This window comes from Carlito syrichta, unplaced genomic scaffold (genome assembly GCF_000164805.1).
Source record: "Carlito syrichta isolate Samal-C Ts95f unplaced genomic scaffold, Tarsius_syrichta-2.0.1 Scaffold135894, whole genome shotgun sequence".
Taxonomy (NCBI): domain Eukaryota; kingdom Metazoa; phylum Chordata; class Mammalia; order Primates; family Tarsiidae; genus Carlito; species Carlito syrichta.
Window position 1 is genome coordinate 67200 of NW_007079990.1, and position 20701 is coordinate 87900.

The following is a 20701-nucleotide window of genomic DNA, read 5'->3' on the forward strand; positions in this document are numbered from 1 at the left end:
CAGGTTGAGGCTGCGGTGGCCGGGAGCGGTCACTGCACTCCAGTCTGGGCGACAGAGCAACTGCAACTCAAAAAAAAAAAAAAAAAAGACACGGTTTTTCTGTGTTGCCCAGGCTGGTCTTGATCTCCTTAGCTCAAGGGATCCTCCTCCTTCAGCCTCTCTAGTAGCCGGGACTACAGGCATGTGACACTGTGCCTCCTTTCCAGACTTCTCTACACATAATAGCAGCTACCACTTGTTAAGCATTCTATGTGCCAGGTACATAGTAAATTTTTCCAACTCTGAAGAAGAAACTGAGGTTCAGAGAAGCTTAGAAACCTCTCCAAGTTCCCAGAGCTGGTTATTAGCAGAGCTGAGGTTTCAGACTTAGAATGACCTGATCTGAGCACCTGGGTTTTTTTCCCTGCAGAATCCACATACTTCTTATAAACAGAATCCAACTTTAACTGCCACACGGTGACTTGCATTTTCTACTTAGTTGATCATGAATGTTTTTCCAGGACAACTGATCTAGCATTCTTGTGTGTCTGCCCAATTCCTCATTGGTGGACATCAAGCCTGTTGCCCTGTTTTTCTGATATAATAAACAGTGGCTTCAGCTAGTCCGGCTTTCTTTGGGCCTCTTGATCCTATTGGGTGCCTCCATGCCACTCCTGTTGTCTGTCTCTCCATGTTCTTTATATCTCAGTGGGAAGAACTGGCTCACTTACTGAACATGAGCAGGTAACATGGGTCAGGAGAGGTAGGGGACAGGGTAGAAGGTTCCAGAGTTGATAGGCAACTTTTCCGGGTGGTAGGTGTTCAGTTATGCTGGAACATGGTCAGCTTTGTGGATGAATATTTGGCAAGTGTATGGAATAGAGTGGGGTAAGACAGCCCAGAAGCAGGGAGACCATGTTGGAGGCTGTCATGGCAAGAGCTGCTGGTGGCCTGAATCAGGGCAGTGGTAGCAGGAGTGGAGAGGAGGGGACAGATACGAGAGACAGTGGTGGAGTCGAATCACCAGGCTTTCCCAGTGGCTGGGAGGCTGAGGTGATGATGTTGGTTCTGCACTGGACATACTGAATGTGAGGGCCTGGCTGCCTGCTGGAGAAAGAGCTCTGGCTACCAACGGGTTAATGCTGCAGTGTTGGCATGAGGGTAGGCTGCAGAGTGGAGGCTGTGGTCAGACTGAGGGTGGCAAGGAGAGGGACTGCTGGAGGGGACAGGAAAGGCAGTGCTGAGTAGGCGGAGGCCTGATGGGTCAGTATCGGACACCGTGGAGAGGTCGTGCTTGGGTTACTGGCTTCATGGAGGTGTTGAGGAAGGGGTGTGCTGGCAGGTTGGGCTATCTCCGGCAGTGTGGTAGAGTGGGGAGGCAGAGGGAGGGAGGATGGAAGCTGGTTAGTGGCCAAGGAAGGAACCACATTTGGGAGAAAGCCTGGTGTGTGGCATAGTTCCCAGCAGGGCTGGGCTCTGGACACAGGAGGTTAGCCTGAGAGCTGAGCCACCCTTGTAATTGGCAATGGGGGCCTGGCCTGAAAGAAAACATCACATCCCCAGTAGCTGGTTAGTGTCCCTTTTGAGTCTCAGGGAGTGAGTCTGGACAGCAGCTCCTGCTGGGCTGGATTGTGTGTATTCGGAGGACCACAGTATTATTTTTGCTTTATTCAGCTAAAATGTCAGTCAAGGTCAGGACCAAAGTGGTGATTACCAGCCAGACCCAGGAAGGTTCATGCTTGTGAAGAGTTCCTTTGATTTTTAATGACCTGAACTCGATCCTCAGGGATCTCTTGTTTCCTCATTACCCCTCTAGGCCGGATCCCGTCACTGCCTTCAGCCCGGATGGAGCTGCCTGTGCTTCTCTGCTAAGCTCTTTTTTGTTGTTGTTTTTGAGAAAATGTGTCTGGTTTATTCAGGTTTCTGTAATCTCCCTGAGAAGTAAATTTGAGTCAGTGTGACCAGTACTGTCCAGTAGAACTTTCTGTGATGGTGAAACATCTTAGAGCTGTGCTGTCCCCTCTTGGTTATTTGAGCACTTGAAATGTGACTAGTGTGACTGAGAAGCTGAGCTTTTAATCTTCATGTAAATTTCACTTTAAATAGCCACATGTGTCTAATGGACAGATGTCACAAGTCCAGACCAGGAGTTCTCAGCTGGGGGCAATTTTGCTCCCCACAGGGGATGTTTGTCAGTATTGGATGACATGTTTGTTTGTCACAATGGGGGGGTATGCTACTGACATCTAGTGGGCAGAGGCCAGAGATGCTGCTGAGCACTGCAATACACAGGACAGCCCCTACAATAGAGAATTATCTGGCCCAAAGTGTCAGTGGTGCTGAGGCCGAGACGCCTGGGCTAGACGATCTAGCACTTGCCCTTTGATGAGAGCACACCAGGCACTGGGATTGACCAGGGGTCCTGAGGTACTCCCCGGGGCACCAAGGGGCCCAGCAGGCCTCAAGGAAGCCCCTAAGCTCTTTGTCTAATCAAACAGCAAGCATTTGCTCAGCCAGTGGCAGGATGGGACAGAGTGAGGGACTCTGGCGGAGATCCTGATGGGGCCATGGGGGGTTGGTGTGGGGCACACAAAAGGTCCCAGCAGTGATTCCAATGTTCAACTGTGTCTCTGGCTGCTTCCCTCATCCTTGTACATGATGGCAGTCCCTTGTCCTTACAGTTTTTGTCCCCAGTATCTGACCAGGGCTGGGCTTCAGCCCCTGCTAGCTCCATGACTAAGGAAGGAAGCTGTAGAGGGAGGGACCTCAGGCCAAATGGCAGAATCTGGAGAAAATTGAGCTGGGGGTGGAGTTGTCACACTTACCTGCAGGGATGCTCTCAGTAACTCTTAGCTGAGGTGGCAGGATCATCTTTTGATGGCTTCTAGGCAGGTGGGGGTCTAAGCGAAGCTCATCATCTTTCCTGCCAGACTGGAAGCTCTTGTTGATCAGCACTATGGGAGCCCTTTTAGTCTACAGGGCTCAGTCCATCCAGACCCCCTGGATGAGCAAGACACTCTGCTCTGTCCTTGGGTTGGTCCTGCACGTGGCCAGTGTTTGGCTCTGCAGATGATTGGTACTCGTGCAATGCCAGGCTTGTGCTCAGTGGTGAAAAGAGCTAGAGCCGCTGAGGGCGCTGATGAAGCGGGTATTGGCTGAGGGGGTGGGTGGGGGCCAGTACCCAGCCTGGACCCTGTCTGCCGATGTGCCTTGCAGATAAGGCAATAGGGTGCTTTCCTCCATCTTGGCTAAGTGGCTGGTTGACATGACCAGAGTGGGCCTTGGAATTGGGCCTGGATTTGGGTCCTAGTTCTGTTACTGACTAGCTGTGTGACCTCAGATAAGTCACCCTCTTTGAACCCTTTTATATACGTGCACACCCTGCCCTCTCCCAACTATCCCCTAGCTCTGGGTTATTTTGTGACTTTTTTTTCTTTTTTAAATTACAAGGTATCCTCTAGCAAACTGGATTATTTTGAAGCAAATCCATTATACCTTTATGGGCAAAATAAAGGTTTAATGCTTTGATTTTGGTTTAATGCTTTGATAAGATGGGGACTTCTCAAATCATAAGTATGCTAGCATCTTACCTATAAGAAGTTTACAGGGCAACCTCCTCGGGTCCCCTCCTGCTGTGGGAGCTTTTCTGTCCTCTTTTTTTGTTGTTGTTGTTTTTTTGGGTTTTTTGAGTTGGAGTCTCACTCTGTTGCCCAGACTGGAGTGCATTGGCCGCTCCCGGCCACCGCAGCCTCGACCTGCTGGGCTCCAGCGATCCTTCCGCCTCAGCCTTCCAAGTAGCCGGAATTACAGGCGTGCGCTACCACGCCCGGCTGATTTTTTGATTTATTGTAGAGATGTGGTCTCGCTGCCCAGGCGAGTCTTGAACCCGCGGGCTCAGGCAATCCACTCACCTCAGCCTCCCAAAGGCGCGGGATTACAGGCTGAGCCACTGAGCCCGGCTTCTGTCCTCTTAATAAGTCCTGCTTTCTCAATAAAAAAGTTTACAGTATTTCCTTAATAACAAAATCCTTAGTGATTGTCTGTATTTCCTTGCTTGCTTTACAGTTTGTATTTACTTTATTCGTTTAAGTTGGTATCTAGGTAACTAAGGAGTTTTAAAAATACTGCTGCTTGGGCCTTCTTGAAGTAGTGTGGCTTAATTGATGACTCTCCTGTGTGGCTAAGACTGAGGGCCACTACTGTAGAAGGGCAAGATGACTTTAGTTCTACGTGGCCGATCTCTCACTCTCTCTATCATCCGTGCATGCGTCTGTTGGCTGCCACCAGTTTTTAAGAATACAGAAATGGCTGGGCGCGGTGGCTCACGCCTATAATCCCAGCACTTTGGGAGGCCAAGGTGAGAGGATTGTCTGAGCTCCCGGGTTCGAGACCACCTGGGCAACTTGGCGAGACCTCATCTCAACAGTAAATCAAAAAATTAGCTAGTCATAATGGCGCATGCCTGTTGTTCATGGCTACTTGGAAGGCTGAGGCGGAAGGATTGCCTGAGCCCAGTAGGTTGAGACTGCGGTGGCCGTGAGCATGCCACTGCACTCCAGCCTGGGTGACAGAGTGAGACTCCAACTCAAAAAAAAAAAAAATACAAAAATGAGAAGAACATTTCACATCTAGGCACTGGGTAGGAGCCTTTTGTGAGAACTCTACTGATTTCTAGACCCCACTCCCCCACCCCCCACCAGGTCACCTCAGCTGTAGCAGTGTGCCAGTGTCCTTGGTTTGGGGGGGCTCTAATAAGTGGGTTCCCCATAAATAGCCCAGGAGAGACCTCTGACATGTGTCAGAAAAGCACCTGTTTCTTTTAAAACAACAGAGATCGTCTACTCAGCTCCCTCGTTTAAGCTAAAGTATTTTCTTCCTCATAGTGAGTGAGCTCCTTTTGGGCAGGATGCTGAGCAAGCAGGAGTCTCTTCTGATTCCAGGGTCCTCAGAAGCCTTATGTTCTAGGAGGGTACCTTTCTCGGCGTGCCTAAGAGCTACAGCCTCCATGGTCCTCGAGGCAGGGTGGCAAGAGCACAAGAGCAAGCTTCTAGGTGAGAGGAGACCGGTGGGCTCCTCGGACAGAACTGTCTGTAGCAGTGTGCACATCTGAGTGCTTTAAGTGGGACTGGGGAGCAGCTTTCCATTTCATTTTGTGTCGCAAATTTCATGGGAAAGGCTACCATATTGAATTGCATAGCCTTGGCCTTTGCTTTGTTTCTCCCGGGGCTTTGAGCACAGTTCTCATCCTGCTGGAGGCACTTTGCTGTGTGTCCGTGCATGTGTGTGATGGTCTTCCTGGACTAAGTGCCAGGAAACTCTGGTGGATGATGGCTGTTTCAAAGGTTACTTCTCCAGTAGCAAGGTGGGCCACCAGCATTTTTTAGGTTGATCATGGAATATCTTTGCCCAAGTTGTCTGACCTCATTCCTTTGTTCTCTGCTCCTCAATTTATTTTCCCTCAGACCCTTGGTTTATGAAACCCTCTCAGATAGCTGGTTTCAAGAAACAAGCACGACAAAGCCCCAGAAACACAACTTGTCCATGTCACTAGTTCTCTTTAGCTGAAGAAGGGAAGATGAGCTGGACCCACCCTTGCCCCTTTGCTGGCATTACCGTCCTGAGAGCAGGCAGGCTCCATCTGGACTGTTGGCTGTAGCTGCCGCAAGGCATGTTCTCGTTTGAAGTGGCCTACATTTCCTCCAACTCGAGCTTTCCTATTTCCATTTTCTACAACATCTGTGTGCTCCAAGGCTAAAAGGAAGGCCAAACCTCTGTGCTAAAACGGACTTGAGGCTGACCTTCCTTGGGTCTGTTCTAGGTAATGTTCCCAGTCTTAACCGATGCTGTTTTGCTGCCTCCTTATTTTCCTAACTTCAGACTCTCGAGGGTGAGTTGCCCAGGGCAGCAGGAACCTGGGCTTTATAATTCGACTTCACCCAAAACCTTTTCTGAAGCTTCACCTGTTTTGGTTCCTTGGTTCCTTGCCTGGGCACTGCCTCTTTTTTCCTTCCAGCCGCTGGGGCTGTGGTAGGCCTGGAGAGTCAGCAGGGGGCGCTAGGACACCAGCTTCCCACTCACTGGGGCAGAGGGGCGAGCTTGTGTGAATAACCTGTCCCCGCAGGGGTATCATGAGTGCTGAATGACCTGACTTACCTAGAGCCCATCAGCAGAGTGGGATGGGGCAGTCATACCACAGAACCTTTTGATCACGACTTGTTCCTTTCCCACTTCCTGTTAAGCCCATGCTGTCCTCCTCCTCTCGCTCATGGGGGAAGACAGGGTTGGCTGAAAAGTGCTTATGAGCCATGTCTCTTCTCACTTGATGTGGTTGGCCCTGTTTCTCTAGAGCCTGTAGAGGGATTCGGTTTCTTCTGCCTTCTCTGGTTTACTCAACCTTTTATGAAAGCATGATAGCCCTGCTCAGTGTCCAAGAACATTCTACCAAGAAAGCCAAGTCAAATTCAGGTATTTGCGGCTGACATGTGTCTGCCAAGGACACATCTGGAGTCTATTAAGTTTTGTTCACTGGCTTTTCCCTCTGCCGTTGGCTGCATCTAATCTGGACCCCAGGCCATTCTGCAGTTGACTACCTCCATCTTTAGGGAATTCTTTTGGCTTAGGTTATCACCTATTGTCCATAAATGTATAGCTAAGAACTGTTATCTGGGTAGCAGTGCTTGGGGGATGATGTGGAGAGTGCAGTTAAAGGTAGAAGAGAAAGGCGTATTCCTTAGTCTGCATTCTGGCCTGGGGGTCATAGAGATGTATGGAGGGAACAGATGAAAGGCCCCATTAATGTGCCTGGAAGGGGCTGTTGGGGGTCAAGGAGGGGGATCTGGCTGGGTGGTCCAGTGTGGGGGGAGCAGTAAAACATTCTTGAAGACTGGCTCCCAGCCTGGAAGATGGCAGTGAGCCCATTGGAGAGGGTCTGGTCTGCATTGCTGGGGCCCTGTGGAGACAGGCTGAGGACGCTGAGGCCAGAGCTTGGGTCTGCCTCCAGCTTGTGGTGGTGAATCGCTGTCTCCATTGCAGCCACGAGCCCGGCTTGCTCATCCGCGTGGGTCTGAGGCAGTGCCTTCCTGCTGCCGTCTTCTGTCTCTTCTGTTGCTAGACTCACTGACAAGATCTGGGTCTCTCTGTACCCCACTTGGTGCCAAGATTCCATGTGGACACAGGTGCAGGCTGGACCCAGAAAAATTCTGCCTGTGCCCGACATGCAGTCTCAATCCTGTCCCTTTACCTGCTAGAGAGCGCTCCTCCTGGGAGTAGGATGAGTTCCTCTGGAAGACCCCTTTTCAGCATGCCAGGTATGTGTCTAGAGAGGAAGGCACAGTGCCCAGCCTGAAGGCGTTCATAGCCTAGTAGGGCAGCCAGACGCGTCAGCAGATGATAACCTTGCAGAGCAGAGAGAGAACAACGCAGCCACGTGAGTGTGCACAGGGGGCTGCTGTGGGAGCCCTCACAGGGACAGCCCCCTGACGAGGGTGGGGGTGGAGCAGAAAAGGCTCTGTGGGGGAGGCAAGGCTCGAGCCGAGTAGAAAGGACATTCCAGTGCAGAGGACTGCCATGCAGAACCAGGAGTGTCCAAGAGCAGGGAGGGGTTTGGTGCTGTTAGAGCAAAGGACCACGTGGTGAGTGAGGGAGAAGAGCCAGCTTGCAGAGGGCCTGCGTACTACGTCACACAGGTTGAGCAGAGGAGGAATGGGCCAGATTTGGCTTGCTCTGGGGGTGGTGGGAAAGTTGTATGGCTGCGGATTAGAGGAGCACTGGCGATAGGGATATGGCAGGCATCTTTGCAGTAGCCACGGATAGCATGGGACTGTGACTTGGGTTGGGGGGCAGGAGGACTGAGGACAAGGCGGCTCACATGCCTGCCACCACAGCAGGGGAGACACAAGGTGATCAGGTCAGGCGGGTAAGGGAAGGCCTGTTTTGGACAAGCCGAGTTTGGAATGTCTCTGGGGACCTCCAGGAGCTGATGTCAAGTAGGCGGTTGTGTATAAGAGTCTGGGCTGCAGATCAAACCCTTTCAGGGCTAAGAGTGGCTAGAAGGAAAGTATAGGGCGCCAGCTAAAGAGTACCAAGCCCAGAGGGAGCAGAACGACTGCAAGGGGCTGTGTGAGGTCGGTTGGTCGGTCCCTGGCTTAGGCAGTTAGGAGGTCACCAGTGGTCCTGCTGGTGGCTTGGTGAGGGCAGACCTTGGCCAGAATAGGTTGAGGAGCAGATGGGAGGGGAGGAGAAGATGAGTGACTTGGGCATGGTGACTCCACAAAGGAGTTGGTTGAGGGGTGGTGAGGTTCCTGAGGGGTGCGGAGCTATCTAGAGTCACCCTTGGACAGGTTGGAGGCTCAGCTCCAACAAGAAGAGAGGGTGCCTCAAAGGCGTGGAGGAGAACAGAGCGGGGAGGCTGCCCTGGAGACTGATTAGGGTGCTGTGGGCGTGGGGAGCACCCATGGCATGTGGCCAGAGGAAGAGGAGCCAGGAAAGCCTGGGAACTGAAGGCCCAGGCTGTGGTCGAGCAGGACCAGGTGTCTGAGCAGACAGCACCCATCTTGGAAACCCTGTTCTCAAGATCTAAGGGAGGCCTGAGGGGAGCTCCTGGACTCTTGCTGTGTGACCGCTGCCATTACTGCTGCCTCCGCTGAGGAGTTTGTGTGAGCTGTCTCTCTGGACCTGGCCTCCCTGGGTAACCAGGGTGACAGCTGTGGGTACTCCCTAGCAGCCGCCTGCCCAGCCTGGTGGGGGGAGTGTGTAATCCTTGGCCTTGCCCGCCCCATCTTTGCTGGTCCTGTGGTCTCCACAGGCCTTATCTCTACCACCAGGTGGCACACATGTCCCCAGCCCCCCTTTCCAGCTGGGAAGAGTGGTCCTCTTCCTCACCATCACCGGCTTCTGCTCTAGAGCTGGTTGTTCTGTGCTGGAGGGCTGGGGCTTAGTCAGACTTGCCTTCTCTTTAGGCCTTCCTGGTGACTTCCTGCTATGCCGATGTGAGTCAGGCGCTTTACTTCTCTCTGACTTCCAGAGTACTCAGTAGCCTTCTACACCTTCAGGTTTTCAGCCCAGTGGGGGGCAGGCTGGTGGGCAGCTGGGGGCTGAGGCAGGGAAACCTGAGCCCTAGGCCACGAGGTCCTGGGCGCTAATTTTAGAGAGCACATGTCACTGGAAACTCTCCTCTCCTGCCAGGAATCAACTGGCTCTCCTCGTGCTGCCAGGGGCCCCTGGGAGCCTCTCCCCAAACCAGGAACCACCGAGTGTGTCCAGCCCCCTCGGGCCCCCTCTATCCTGAGTGTGTCCTGATAGGGGCTCTGCTGGGGCCCTGAAGAGCCATGGCTTGGACCAAGAAGGTAGCTCACCTGGTCTGCTCATCACTCTCCTGGCCCTCTGGGCTCCAGCCGGCGATGAGCAGAGGCCGTGAAGGCCTGTAGGGCCAGGCGGGAGTAAACCATGAGGGCTGCTTTCACTTTTCTGAGCAGGCACTTTTGTTGATGCATTCCAGACTAAGCAGATTTGCTTCTTCCTTCCCTGGGCCCTGCACATACCTTGCCTTACTCTGAACATCATGGCGGGACTGGATCCCTTTCTTGCCAGCAAGGGTAGACTAAGGGAAATGAAGTGGTCATTCCCTCTGCTTGGAGACCACCATCTGCCCCTACCTGCCACCTGTTTGTCTCTCCTTGCTGCTTCAGACGGGCAGCGTGTGCCTGCGCCCTGATTCTTCTTCTGTACCCTCCAGCCCAAGAAGACCTCAATCGGGGCATTGTTACGTAACAGATGTGTTCTGGCAGCTGCCTGTGTGATGGGTTTGAGAAGGAGGCCGGGCAGAGAAGAGATTCCTTCTGTCTTCCGCTGGGACCTGGGAGCTGTTTAGAAAGTGTTGTGGTTCTGAGTTCAGGCTTTGGAGTCAGACAGACATGAGTTGAAATTCCAGCCACGTCCCCTTCTGACTTTTGACCTTGCATGAGTTACTTTACGCTACTGAGCCTCAGTTTTCTGCCTTCCAAAGTAGGGGCAGCGATAGTGACGACCTCATAAGGTAGGTGTGAGGACTCGGCCTGGCGTGTTGGAAGGCTCAGCTTGTATTATTACTTTACGGGGGCAAGCCTGGCCTCGCAGGGAGAAAGACAGTGCCGTGGCTTGTCTGGAAAGTGCTGGTGTTCCGGGCCCTTGTGGCTGTAGCTAGGCCCTACCTGCTTCCCCAGGCTCCTGCTTTCAGCCCCTCCCTGAGACAGCTCCCATAGCTGAAGGGGCTGTTTTTGGGGGGGTGACAACCCAGGACAGTTCCTGGGCCCCACCTTGCCCCTCGTGTTGCCAGAGCCAGGTTGGCAGCTTCTTGCTCAGCTGCCTTGGCAAGAGGGCAGGTCCAGGCTGGAGGCAGATGTGGGGCGGGGAGCAACCAAGAGAGGTTCCTGCCAGCCATTTTGCTCTTTCTTTTTCTCACTTCTCCCTTCTTTTTGTAAATACTTGCAGCCTGGTTAGACGCCTGGTGACTCTCATCTCCCAGCAGGCCACACTGCTGGCCTCCAATGAAGCCTTTAAAAAGCAGGCAGAGAGTGCTAGTGAGGCGGCCAAGAAATACATGGAGGAGAACGACCAGCTAAAGAAGGTGAGCCCTACCTTCCCCAGCTGCTATGGGATACCCTGGGGCCACGCCATGGGAGCTGCATTCTTTAGGGGCCCCAGTGGCCACTGTTATCCTGTCAGGCTGGGAAGTTCGTGAAACTTTGGCTGCCTCTAAAACCAGAGTTGGTGGAGGCACAAAGGGGAAGTTCTCATTGGGGGGGGTGTGCCTGCCGGAGGCGTCCATGTGCAAGGGTCTAGCTCCCAAGGACTTGGTGGAGAGGAGTGCATTGTTGCTCTCTCTTTCCATCTGCCGCTTCCAGTCAGACTCTTCCGTGATAAAAATGACTCCTCAGTGACTCAGGCCCCATTCTGGGTACTGACGACCCTCAGGTAGACCCTTGTTCTTTGGAAGATTGCTGTCAGCTGCAGCCCTTTAGGGACATGGGATCTGCTGCATTTCTTGGTCTGGGGAAGAGGCAGGGACAGGGTCACTGGCCAGTCCTAGAAGACGTGTCAGAGGCGGTAAGGTGTGAGCCAAGCTCAGAAAGAGATGAAGGGGTTTGGATTCAGAGGTGGGGTAGAGCCAGACAGGTGAATTTGTGGCACTTTGGTTGTGGTGAGCTGTTGGAACCTGGGGAGCGGAAAGGAGCACCCTGGATGCGGTGGTGAGCTCTGCGGAGCTGCTGAGCCCGCTGCTGAGGAAGAGGCACGGCCAGGGGCCAGGGTGGGCAAGGCGTGTGCCTGTGAGCTGTGGCAGGTAGCCCGCTGGCCCTTCTTTCCCCCTCGGCGGGCAGCCACGCCCTGGCCTCTGCCTGGTAGCTGGGAGCAAGCAGCGTCTCAGTTCCGTGCTGACATTTCCCAAGGGGCGAGTGCCCAGGGCCGCCTGAGGAGTCGCAGCTCAGCGGGGAGGCTGGGGCTGGGGCCTCCCTCCCCGTTCTCTCCCAACTAACCCTGGCCCTTGGCGCTTTTCCCAGGGAGCTGCTGGGGACGGAGGCAAGTTGGATGCCGGGGACGCTGAAGTGAAGTTGGAGGGAGAGAACAGGAGCCTGAAGACTGACCTGAAGAAGCTAAAGGACGAGCTGGCCAGCACTAAGCAAAGTGAGGGTTGTCCTCGTGTGCCCCCCAACCCCTGCCGGAAGTCCGGAGCCTCCGCCGCCTGCTGCTGCCCCTCTTGTGCCAAAGTATTAGTAACAAGTCTCATGCGCAGGCTTGAGGGCTGGGTGAAAACAAACAAATGGCACCCCTGCGCTTCTAACCCAGCCACCACACTCAGCCCGCAGCCAGGTGGGACTCCGTGGTTTGAGCAGGGCCCAGGAGAAGCTGGCCGTGGCAGTAGCTTCAACTGCCCTGCGCTGGAGCGGTGCCCGCCAGGCTTTCCTGCCATGAGAGGCAGGCCAGACACCCCAGGGTGCCTGGGAGCTGAGAACAAGGAGGGGTCAGAAGCGGCGTTCAGGAAGGGAGTGGATGGGGACTTGTGGTGGCTTTGTTTTGAAAGTCGAAGCCAGCTCTAAGCTGACCTGTCTCTTCCCTCCCATCTGTAGACTAGGCCCGAGGTTTTGGCCCTGCACCGTGGGCTGGAACTGCTGCTGCTCTCAGCAAGGTGTCATCAGCAGGGGTCTTGCTTTGATGCTGGGAGTTTGCTCCCTGCCTCCTGCCCTCAGCCTCCCTGAAGGTTACCCCTGCTAAGTGCCACAGGGTTCTTCTCCATTCAAGCGACTGGGGTTCTTCTGGATTTTTGTGCTTTGTCTAGCTTTTGTGGCAGCCCTTCCCCCTTTCTTTGGGGGTGGGGGGTGCAGAAGTAGAGGAGCTGTATTTTGAGATGCTCCTGTGCAGCCTTGTTTGAGATCGATTTGTGGGCAGTTTCCATTGTTTCCGGTAATGAGGCTATCCCCCTAATTCCTTGTCTTCATCATTTCCATCACTTTATCCTTGATTTTCCTTGTCTGCATCATTTCCATCACTTCCAGAACTCGAGAAAGCTGAGAACGAGACTCTGGCCATGCGGAAGCAGTCCGAGGGCCTCACCAAGGAGTACGACCGCTTGCTGGAGGAGCATGCCAAGCTGCAGGTCAGCCTTCCTCTCCAGCTTTGCGTGGCGAGCAGGAGTGTGGGAGGGGACATCCCCTGTGAGGAGGGAGGGAGCCTTGCACGAAGGCCCGGCAGCTGACTGACTGTCCCCCTTGCCTCCTCTTGAGACCAAGTCTGGGCCTAGAGGAGAGCTTGCAGAGCAGAGCCTTTCCTGTGGGCAGGAGAGGCGTGGCCTGGCAGTAAATGGCAGGCACTTGCTGGGATGGCCCTTAGTGGTAGCGTTGGCTCACTGTGCTTTGGGCCTTCCCACCTTTGTGCCCAGCCTCAGTCCATGGTTTGGGGTCCCATCAAGAACAGATAAGCAGACGAAACTCTAGGATCCACCGCTGGCCTGTGTCCCAGAGGACTTGGGGTAATGTGGGTGCAGATCCTTGGGCAAGGGAGGACAAGGCATCGAAGGCTGCCTCATCCAGCAGGTGCTGATTGCTGCCGTCGTCTGCTGCCCCAGACCTGGTCCGAGTTCTCAGACTAACCTGGGAAAGCTCAGGCAGTCTTGAAGTTGGATGTGAGGGCCAGGCAAACACTCCTAACTTTGGACAGCTTGCTTTGGTGTTTGGCGGCCCAAATTTGACCACCACAGTGGGTGGGGAGGAGAAGGTTCAACTCCAAACACTTAGTAAAGGGCAGGCACCGGGCAGGTCTTGAATTTTGAGGGCGCCTGTTTGAGGGTGCATAGAGTTGAGAAGGGCCCGATTTGGGTGTTGAACGCCCAGCTGCTCCTCCCTGGCTGGCCTTCCCTAGAGTATAGGCAAGGGCTGACACTCCCACTCTGGCAAACCTTCGGGGGCTGCTGGGGACGTGACCCCTTGCTCACCTGGGCACTGTCGTGAGGGGAGGGGGCGTGGAGCTGGATCTCCAGGGTGTGGGCTGGAGATCCCAGGGGTGGAGCAGGTCTGCCAGTGCACTGCTGTGGGATTTCTGTCCCTTTCCAGGCTGCAGTGGACGGCCCCACGGACAAGAAGGAGGAGTGAACCAGTCTTCCTCCTCCCCTGCCTGCAGCCGACTTCCACCTGGCACGTGCTTGCTGCTTCCCGAGAGCCCAGCCTCTCCCTCTGGTACTTCGGTACTTTGGTTCACTCCCTCCTGCTTCCCCATTCTCTTCCAGGGCTCGTAGCTCGTCATCTTGGTCCCTTTCTCCCCTCCTGGCATACCGCTGGGGGGCCTGATGGCCACATGTTCAGACTGAATTTGCTATTGTTCTGCCCTGACCAATAATTGGGTCTCTGATAGGGCTTGCTTCCTGAGTGTTTGAGTCCCCTTTTTGTACTGCCTGTTGTTGGTTTCTCTGCTCCAGCCAGAGGGTTGGGTGCAGCAGGCAGACTGGAGTTTCTCTTGGGGGCAATAAAGGTTGTTGTGACATGTACATGGTGCTTGTGTGTAACTGAGGCCGTCAAAGGACTCTGCTTTCTTCCTTCCCCGAAGCACCCAGGTGGCTCTCCCAGAACTTGTCAATTTGTTTCGCCCCCTAAAAGCCAGTCTCACACCTGCCTCTGAAGGCCCTGCTCTTTCTGCCCCTCCTGTGCCCCAGGCTGGGACGGGCCCCACTTTAGGACCACGGGAGTGTCTGTCCTGTCCATCTCCCTGAGGGTTGGCAACTCGAGAGGCTTGGTAAACCCATGGGGCTTCCGGGTAGAGGACTCATTTGCTTTCTCCAGGTTCCTGTTCATCACATTTGGGACAGAAAGTGGCAGAGAGCCACAAGTCACTCCCTGCCCCACCCCCTCCTGAAGGTTTGCAGGATGACTTCTGACTAATGCCAGCTGGGAGAGGAGACGTCCTTGACAGTGACCTAGAGCTGGCCCAGGCCAGAGCTAGGCAGAGAGGGGCTGTGAATGGGTCATGCCTGTGCTGCCTCCAGCCCTGAGAACGTGCTGGGCGTGTGCTTGCTGCCAGACTACTCCGCTGACTTGCTGACGCCCTCCAGCAGGGTGTAGTACAGGGCCAGCCTGCAGGCTGGGCCTTAGGCTTCCCACCCAGTGGTTGAGGCTCACACCCTTGTACTGTGCCGCTCTCCAGCAGGGCATGAGGAAGGTGGCCCCTGTCCACAGCGCAGTCATTGTACATCGTCCTCTGCTTTCCCCGACAGCCCTGTGCCTTGCAAAGTCTCTGCCATGCCTGGTGTCTGCATGAGGACTGGGTGGAGGGAGCAGGTTATAGGTGTGTCTCAGAATTGAAGAGGTCCCCGAAGATGTTGACACCGGTGCTGGGCCATGACTGGTGGCTCCCTTCTCTGATGACCCATTCGTCACCCTTCCCCATGCTCGGAGCACAGCTGCCTCACGAGCAGTTCCATCCATTTTCAGGCAGTCTGAGGGGTGATGTCGGGGGCGCAGCAGGCGCACAGCTGACACCCTCTGGTTGCTATGCCAAGGCTGAAGGCTAGTTCCACTTTTCCAGGAAGTGTTCCCTGGCTACCTTGGGCCTCCCTGAACTCGCCCTTCTCTGAGCTTCTAAAGGCTAAAGTCCAAACAGCGTGCTTTCGGGTTCTTCCCTTACTGGCCCTGGCAGCCTCTCTCCTGCCATTCCACCCACACCCGGGCCAGGCCACAGACGGACAGCTGCACGAGGCCTGCTTCTGGAGCACCCTGTCTAGCGGGGGGTTGGAGCAACAGGGTGGTGGAGTACAGGCTCCTAGAAATGGAAACCGAAGCATGGGCCCAGCAGAGGCTGGAAGCTGCCTGCAGGAAACATGCTCAGCGCTCGCCTGCTGACTGGCATTTTCCTGGAGCAGCTTCAGTGTCCAGGCTGTCCACATCCAGGGATGTACCAGTCCATTTCCTTACCCCCCTCCAACTAGCTTAGCGCTGCTCTAAGCAGAGACTGCTTGTTGATGGTGGTACCCTTAACCCTAGTGAAGGAACTGAGTACACGGTACCAACTCCTACTTCAGGGCCCAGTTCAAAGGGCACACCTCTGTGAGGTTTCCTTCTGGCGAAGCCGGTGCTTTCTGTGTGTTTCCGTGACATCTTGGCAGGCGGCTTGTAGGGCATTTGGAGAACAGTTAACAGAGGGTGGCTGTCAGGCAGTGAGACCTGGCTGAGTGGAAAGGAGTTGGAAAGGGGGACCCTGGGGAGACACTAGGCTGCAGGAGCCTGATGGGTAGAGTTGGTGGGAGGGCAGGGGCTGTGTGAGGGACCTGGACACTCTGGGGAGAGGTCTGGCGGATGCTTGGGAAGGGCCAGGCTGGAGATTTGGGAGCAGCCGGCAGGTGGGGTTTCTCAAAGTTGCAGGTATGGCGGGAGCAGAGGGTTTATGGAGGGACAAAGATCGAAAGACAAACCGGAAGCGGCAGCACTGAAGAGGTGGAGTGTGGACTGAGGGGTAGGGGAAGGCCTTGGTGTGGGCACCAGGATGGGCTCTGAAGCCACGGCAGAGCTAGATTGGCCTGTGCCATTGCCCCTCCCGGCTGCCTGTCCAGGTTCTTCTTGGGGAGTATTCCAGCCAGACCCTTGCCCTGGTTCTGGAGACTTAGGGCCAAGCTCCTTGGTAAGGGTGTGCTGCCTGCTAAGGAGCAGGGATGCTGGTGTTTCCCAGTGGCAACCCTGGAACGTGCCTAAACGTGCTCTTCTCCAAGGGGTCACCCCTGCCCTCTGACCAGGCTCCTGCCCTTCGGCACCCCCACACCCACTCAGGTATTGACTATTTCCTCCAATTCTGGGTGGGGAGCCACACTCCCGTTTTGTGTACTGGGTCCCTCCCCTCCAAGGACTTGTCTGTATTCACCATCTCCAGCATTCCTCACCTCTTCTGTTTTATTGTTGTGGTGAAATATATATGAAATATGTTATAACTTTGCCATCTTATCTCCTGTTAAGTGTGCAGTTCAGTGGCATGAAGTGCTTGCACAGTGTTGTATAGCCACTGCTTCATCCATCTCCAGAACTTATTCCTAAACTGAAGCTCTGTCCCTGTTAAATACTAGCTCCCCATTCTGCCTCCCCAGCTCCTGGCCCCCCACCATCCTCTTGTTCGTCTCTGAATTTCACTATTCTAGGTCCCTCATAGAAGTGAAATCCTACAGTATTTGTCCTTTTTTGTTTTGTCTTTTTGAGACAAGGTCTTGCTCTGTCACCCAGACTGGAGTGCGATGGCATGATCATAGCTTACTTCAGCCTTGAACCCCTGGCTTCAGAGGATCCTCCCACCTCAGCCTCCTGAGTAGCTGAGACTACAGGCATGTGCCACCAGACTCGGCTAATTTTATTCCTTTGTTTTTTTTTTTTTTTTTTTTTTGTAGAGACAGGGTCTCACTATGTTCCCCAGGCTGGTCTTGAACTAGTGGCCTCAAGTGATCCTACCTCCTCTGCCATCCAGTGTTGAGATTATAGGCGTGAGTCACCATGCCTGGCCTATTTGTCCGGCTGTGACTGACTCATTTCACAAATGTTTTCAAGGTCATCCGTGTTGTGTCATGTGTCAGATTTCCTTTTTAAGGCTGAATAATATTCCAGGTCTAGACTGACATTTTGTTCATTCACTCATCTGTTGATGGACACTTGGGTGGCTTCCGCTGCTGCTTTCTGAATTCTACTCCAGTCAGGCTTTTGTATGCACTCTTCGACCCAAGCCCCTCCTCCCCGTTCCTCATGATCTCCGTCTCCATGACCTCGCTGCCTGGCCCAGCGGGCATTCCATGAAGTCACCATCCCGGAGCAGCAGCAGTGCCCGACAGGGCAGACCACGCCCCCCACCCTGAGGGGTCCTCAGTCAGGTTGCAGGACTCCCCCCGGCTGGGCTCTCTTGGGTTTCTTCCCACCCCCACCCCTCTGCTGGCTCTGCCTCCTCTGCCACCTCTGAGTGTCACAGGTTCAGGGCTCAGTGCTCGGGCCGTCGTCCCCCTCGTGCCCACTCACAGCCTCGCTGGGGAGCTCATGCTGCGGGACTTTGTGTCATCTGTATGTGGTGAGAACTTGCAGAGCTCTAACTCCAGTCCAGACTCTTTCCGGAACTCCAGACTCCTGTGTCCACTTGCCAACTAGACATCTCCATTTGGACGCCACTTCCTGCATGACACACCCAAAGCTGACTCCAGGTCATCCCCTCCTGCCTGCCCGACGCGGGGCCCAGCAACGCCATCCTTCCTGTCGCACAGGCCAGATGTCTGCATTCTCAAGTTGTCCTTCAAAAGCCTGCACCCTAGTCAGCTGCCACTCATGTTGGCTCCACCTTCAGGACACCTCCCTGATCCCCTCTGCTGCCACCAGCCTGGCCTCCTCCAGCATCTGCCTGGCCCTGGCTGCTCCTTCATCTACTTCAGTGATGGAACCTTGGGACCACCTTCTGAAAGTTGGAGGGTGCACAGCTTCACACCCACCTTTCCTGCCTGCATTGCTCCTCAGCTCACTCACCTTCTTACCCCCCAAGGCATGTCAGCTGTCCGCTGCCTTCCCCTCCCCCTCCCCAGGTCCTGCAGCAGAGGGAGGCGCAGAGGCCCTCGGAACCCTTGCCCACTGCAGCAGCTCCAGCTGCGGAGTCGCCCCCGCGCCCCCCACCCCTCCCGGAGCAGCAGAGGCAGAAGCAGGAGACAACTCTGGAAAATGACAAGTTTTTATTGCTATGTTTGCAGTGGCTTTTTGAGCACAGTACGAATGTCCCCGCAGGCCCGCCGCCCTCCCCGGCCCCACCCCTCCAGCCTCTGTCCTGGGTGGGGGCAGCCTTTCAGGGGCCACTCGGCCGGCTCAGGGCTTGACGGACACAGACGTGCGGGGGTTAAAGCTGCTACACGTAGGGAGACTCGAGACTCGAGATGTAGAAAGTGCGTCGGCCCTAAGCTCGGAGGTGGGAGCCGTGCCCGGGATCCCGTCCCGGGGTTGTGCCGGCCCAGGGAGCAGGGTGTGGGCGAGCCTGAGCCTGCCCGCGAGCAGCCCCAGGGGCTCGGGACAGAGGATGGCAGCCTCTCCCCCACAGGCTTGTGGGCGAAGGGGCATCGTGGGGACACCCCAGAGGTCCCCACCATGCACTTTTCCACCCCAGTCTGGGGCTGGGGACCACACGCATATCCATACAACAGACTCGCACACTCGACAGCTTGAAGCTTTTGTTTTGCCTATGAAAATTAGATCTATAAATTCACACTCCTTGGCTGGGGGCAGAAGGGTAAGGAGGCGCTGATGGGGATGGGAGTGCTAAGGAGAGGGTGGTTTGGGCTCTTTTCTCTTTTTAGAAATATACAAGCAGAAATCTCACTCTCTCCTCAAGTTTTTATAAAATGTGCAAAATACAAGCCTCCTTTGCCAAGAGGCACCATTTACATCTGGTATTCACCTTTGCTAAGAGATAGAGATCTATATATATTCTACGTAACTCACGCACACATGCACTCGTACCCAAGCTCACACAATTGATATTGGTGGCAATTGGCGCAGGAACCAGAAGGTTCCATTGCTGGCTGGCTCTCTAAGCTTCTAGAATAGGGATGGGGAGAAGGGTCTAGCCCAGCTGGAATATTTGCCCTGATTCCGCTGCCCTCCCTCGCCTCCCTTCTCCTCCCCTCCCCCCTTTCGGTTCCCAAACTGCCACTGCTGCATCTGGGGTGAGGGGCCACCCAAGGGTGTGTTACAGAGCAGAGCCTGGAGAAGTGGGCAGGGGTGGGCATGGCAGGGACAGGAGGAGATGGGTCTGCGGCGCTTGGGGGAGGGGCAGTAGGCGGGGTCTGGGAACAGCTTGGCTAGGGCTGGGGGAGGAGAGGCATCTATTTTTGGTGGGTTGTGGTATTTTTGGCGTTTTATTAAAAATGGAAAAAGTTATTTTAGTTAGCACACATGGTGCTTCCTCCCCTCTTCCCCCAGGCAGACCCCAAAAGTGTCAGGGGAAGGCGAGCTCCCCTGGAGGGGTGGGTGGGGACTAAAGCAGGGGGCTGCTATGGCTACCAGAGGTGAGCTGGTGATGTGAGCTGGGCTGCGCGTCACATGACACTCTCCACCACGACCACCTTGCTGCTCTCGGACACTGGGGTCAGGGTGGTCAGGCCCCTGACGTCCGCATCCTGAGCTCGGTACTCCAAGTGGTGGAGGCCCCAGACAGGCTGAGTCAGGTGCTGCCAGCGCTGCAGGAGAGAAGGACGCGTTGAGCCCCCGGGGCACTCGCTCATCCCACTGCAACTTCCTCTGCCCTCCGGCTGCCGGTTGCCGCCACCACCTCCGCTGAGCCGGGGCCGCTCTTCCCCAGGTGCAGCAGGAGGCGCGGAAGCTAGGGACGGCCCCCCACCCCTCGTTTGCCCTGCCACCGCCCGAGAGCATCCCGTGCGGGCGAGGGGGCAGGGGCCTCACCTCGGCCATGGTGCCCTTGGCCCTGAGGAGGCAGCCCAGGAGGTGGAGGGGCACGCACAGCATGGAGGAGAGCGCAAAGGCCCAGCCCATGGCCTCCCCCCACCACGGGTACACGTAGGTGTTGTTGTAGACCAGCGGCTCGTAGTACACCACGTTGAACACGAAGATGCCCTGTGGACGAGAGCCCCGGTGGTGAGCGGGCCTCTGCGCCGCCGCGCCCTGCCCGGCCTCCCCTAGCCTTACCATGCAGACCAGCGGCGTGAAGAAGGACCAGCACCATTTCATCCAGGGGCAAGGTCGGTACCCGATCATGCAGGCGATGTCGTCCATGAAGCGGTCGGCGCCTGTGTGGAGGCAGGTGGGAGGGCCCAGCTGCAGACCCATCGTCCTGCCCTGCCCTGCCCTGCCCTGCCCTGCCCTGCGCTCGACCCAGACCTACCGTACACCCAAGCCACCACCACGCACTCCCAAAAGGCCTGCCAGAGCAGGGTGGTGCCGCTGGCCGAGTAGTAGTCGAACAGCTGGAAGACGTACATCCCGCCCTGGGGGACGGAGCCAGGTCAGGGAGGGCGGTAGCTGGAGGCCAGAGGCCGCCTGCCCCGCCCTGCCCCACTCACGTCGGTCACCATGGAGAGGTCGATGACAAAGCAGAGGGCGCAGCAGAGGGCCACGGAGACCTCTCTTTGGAAACGGAAGTAGTAGGAGGCCGGGAGGAGGTCGAGGAGGCCAGTGATGAAGCCCTCCACACCTACAAACTGTGGCCGGGGCAGCTCAGGCCAAGCCCTCTTCCTCCCTCCGCACGGCTC

General features: G+C 55.5%; 2 protein-coding genes across 5 annotated transcripts in view; one reads left to right on the forward strand and one right to left on the reverse strand.

Moving 5' to 3' along the window:
* BCAP31 (B-cell receptor associated protein 31) overlaps window positions 1–13990 on the forward strand; it is a 29033-nt gene extending 15043 nt beyond the window's left edge. For both annotated transcript variants that reach the window (XM_008049640.2, XM_021708368.1), the window contains 4 exons: window positions 10447–10582; window positions 11514–11637; window positions 12507–12607; window positions 13560–13990. In XM_008049640.2, coding sequence (XP_008047831.1) covers window positions 10447–10582; window positions 11514–11637; window positions 12507–12607; window positions 13560–13598 — 400 coding nt within the window. In that variant the 3' untranslated portion in view covers window positions 13599–13990. The remainder of the gene's footprint in view (window positions 1–10446; window positions 10583–11513; window positions 11638–12506; window positions 12608–13559) is intronic.
* Window positions 13991–18156: 4166 nt separating this feature from the next.
* SLC6A8 (solute carrier family 6 member 8) overlaps window positions 18157–20701 on the reverse strand; it is a 6555-nt gene continuing 4010 nt past the window's right edge. For 2 of the 3 annotated variants that reach the window (XM_008049641.2, XM_021708364.1), the window contains exons 7-11: window positions 20513–20678; window positions 20335–20437; window positions 20139–20239; window positions 19896–20066; window positions 18157–19672 (exon numbers count right to left, since the gene is read on the reverse strand). In XM_008049641.2, the coding sequence (XP_008047832.1) occupies window positions 19532–19672; window positions 19896–20066; window positions 20139–20239; window positions 20335–20437; window positions 20513–20678 (682 nt within the window). In that variant the 3' untranslated portion in view covers window positions 18157–19531. The remainder of the gene's footprint in view (window positions 19673–19895; window positions 20067–20138; window positions 20240–20334; window positions 20438–20512; window positions 20679–20701) is intronic. The other variant, XM_021708363.1, reaches the window with a different exon arrangement.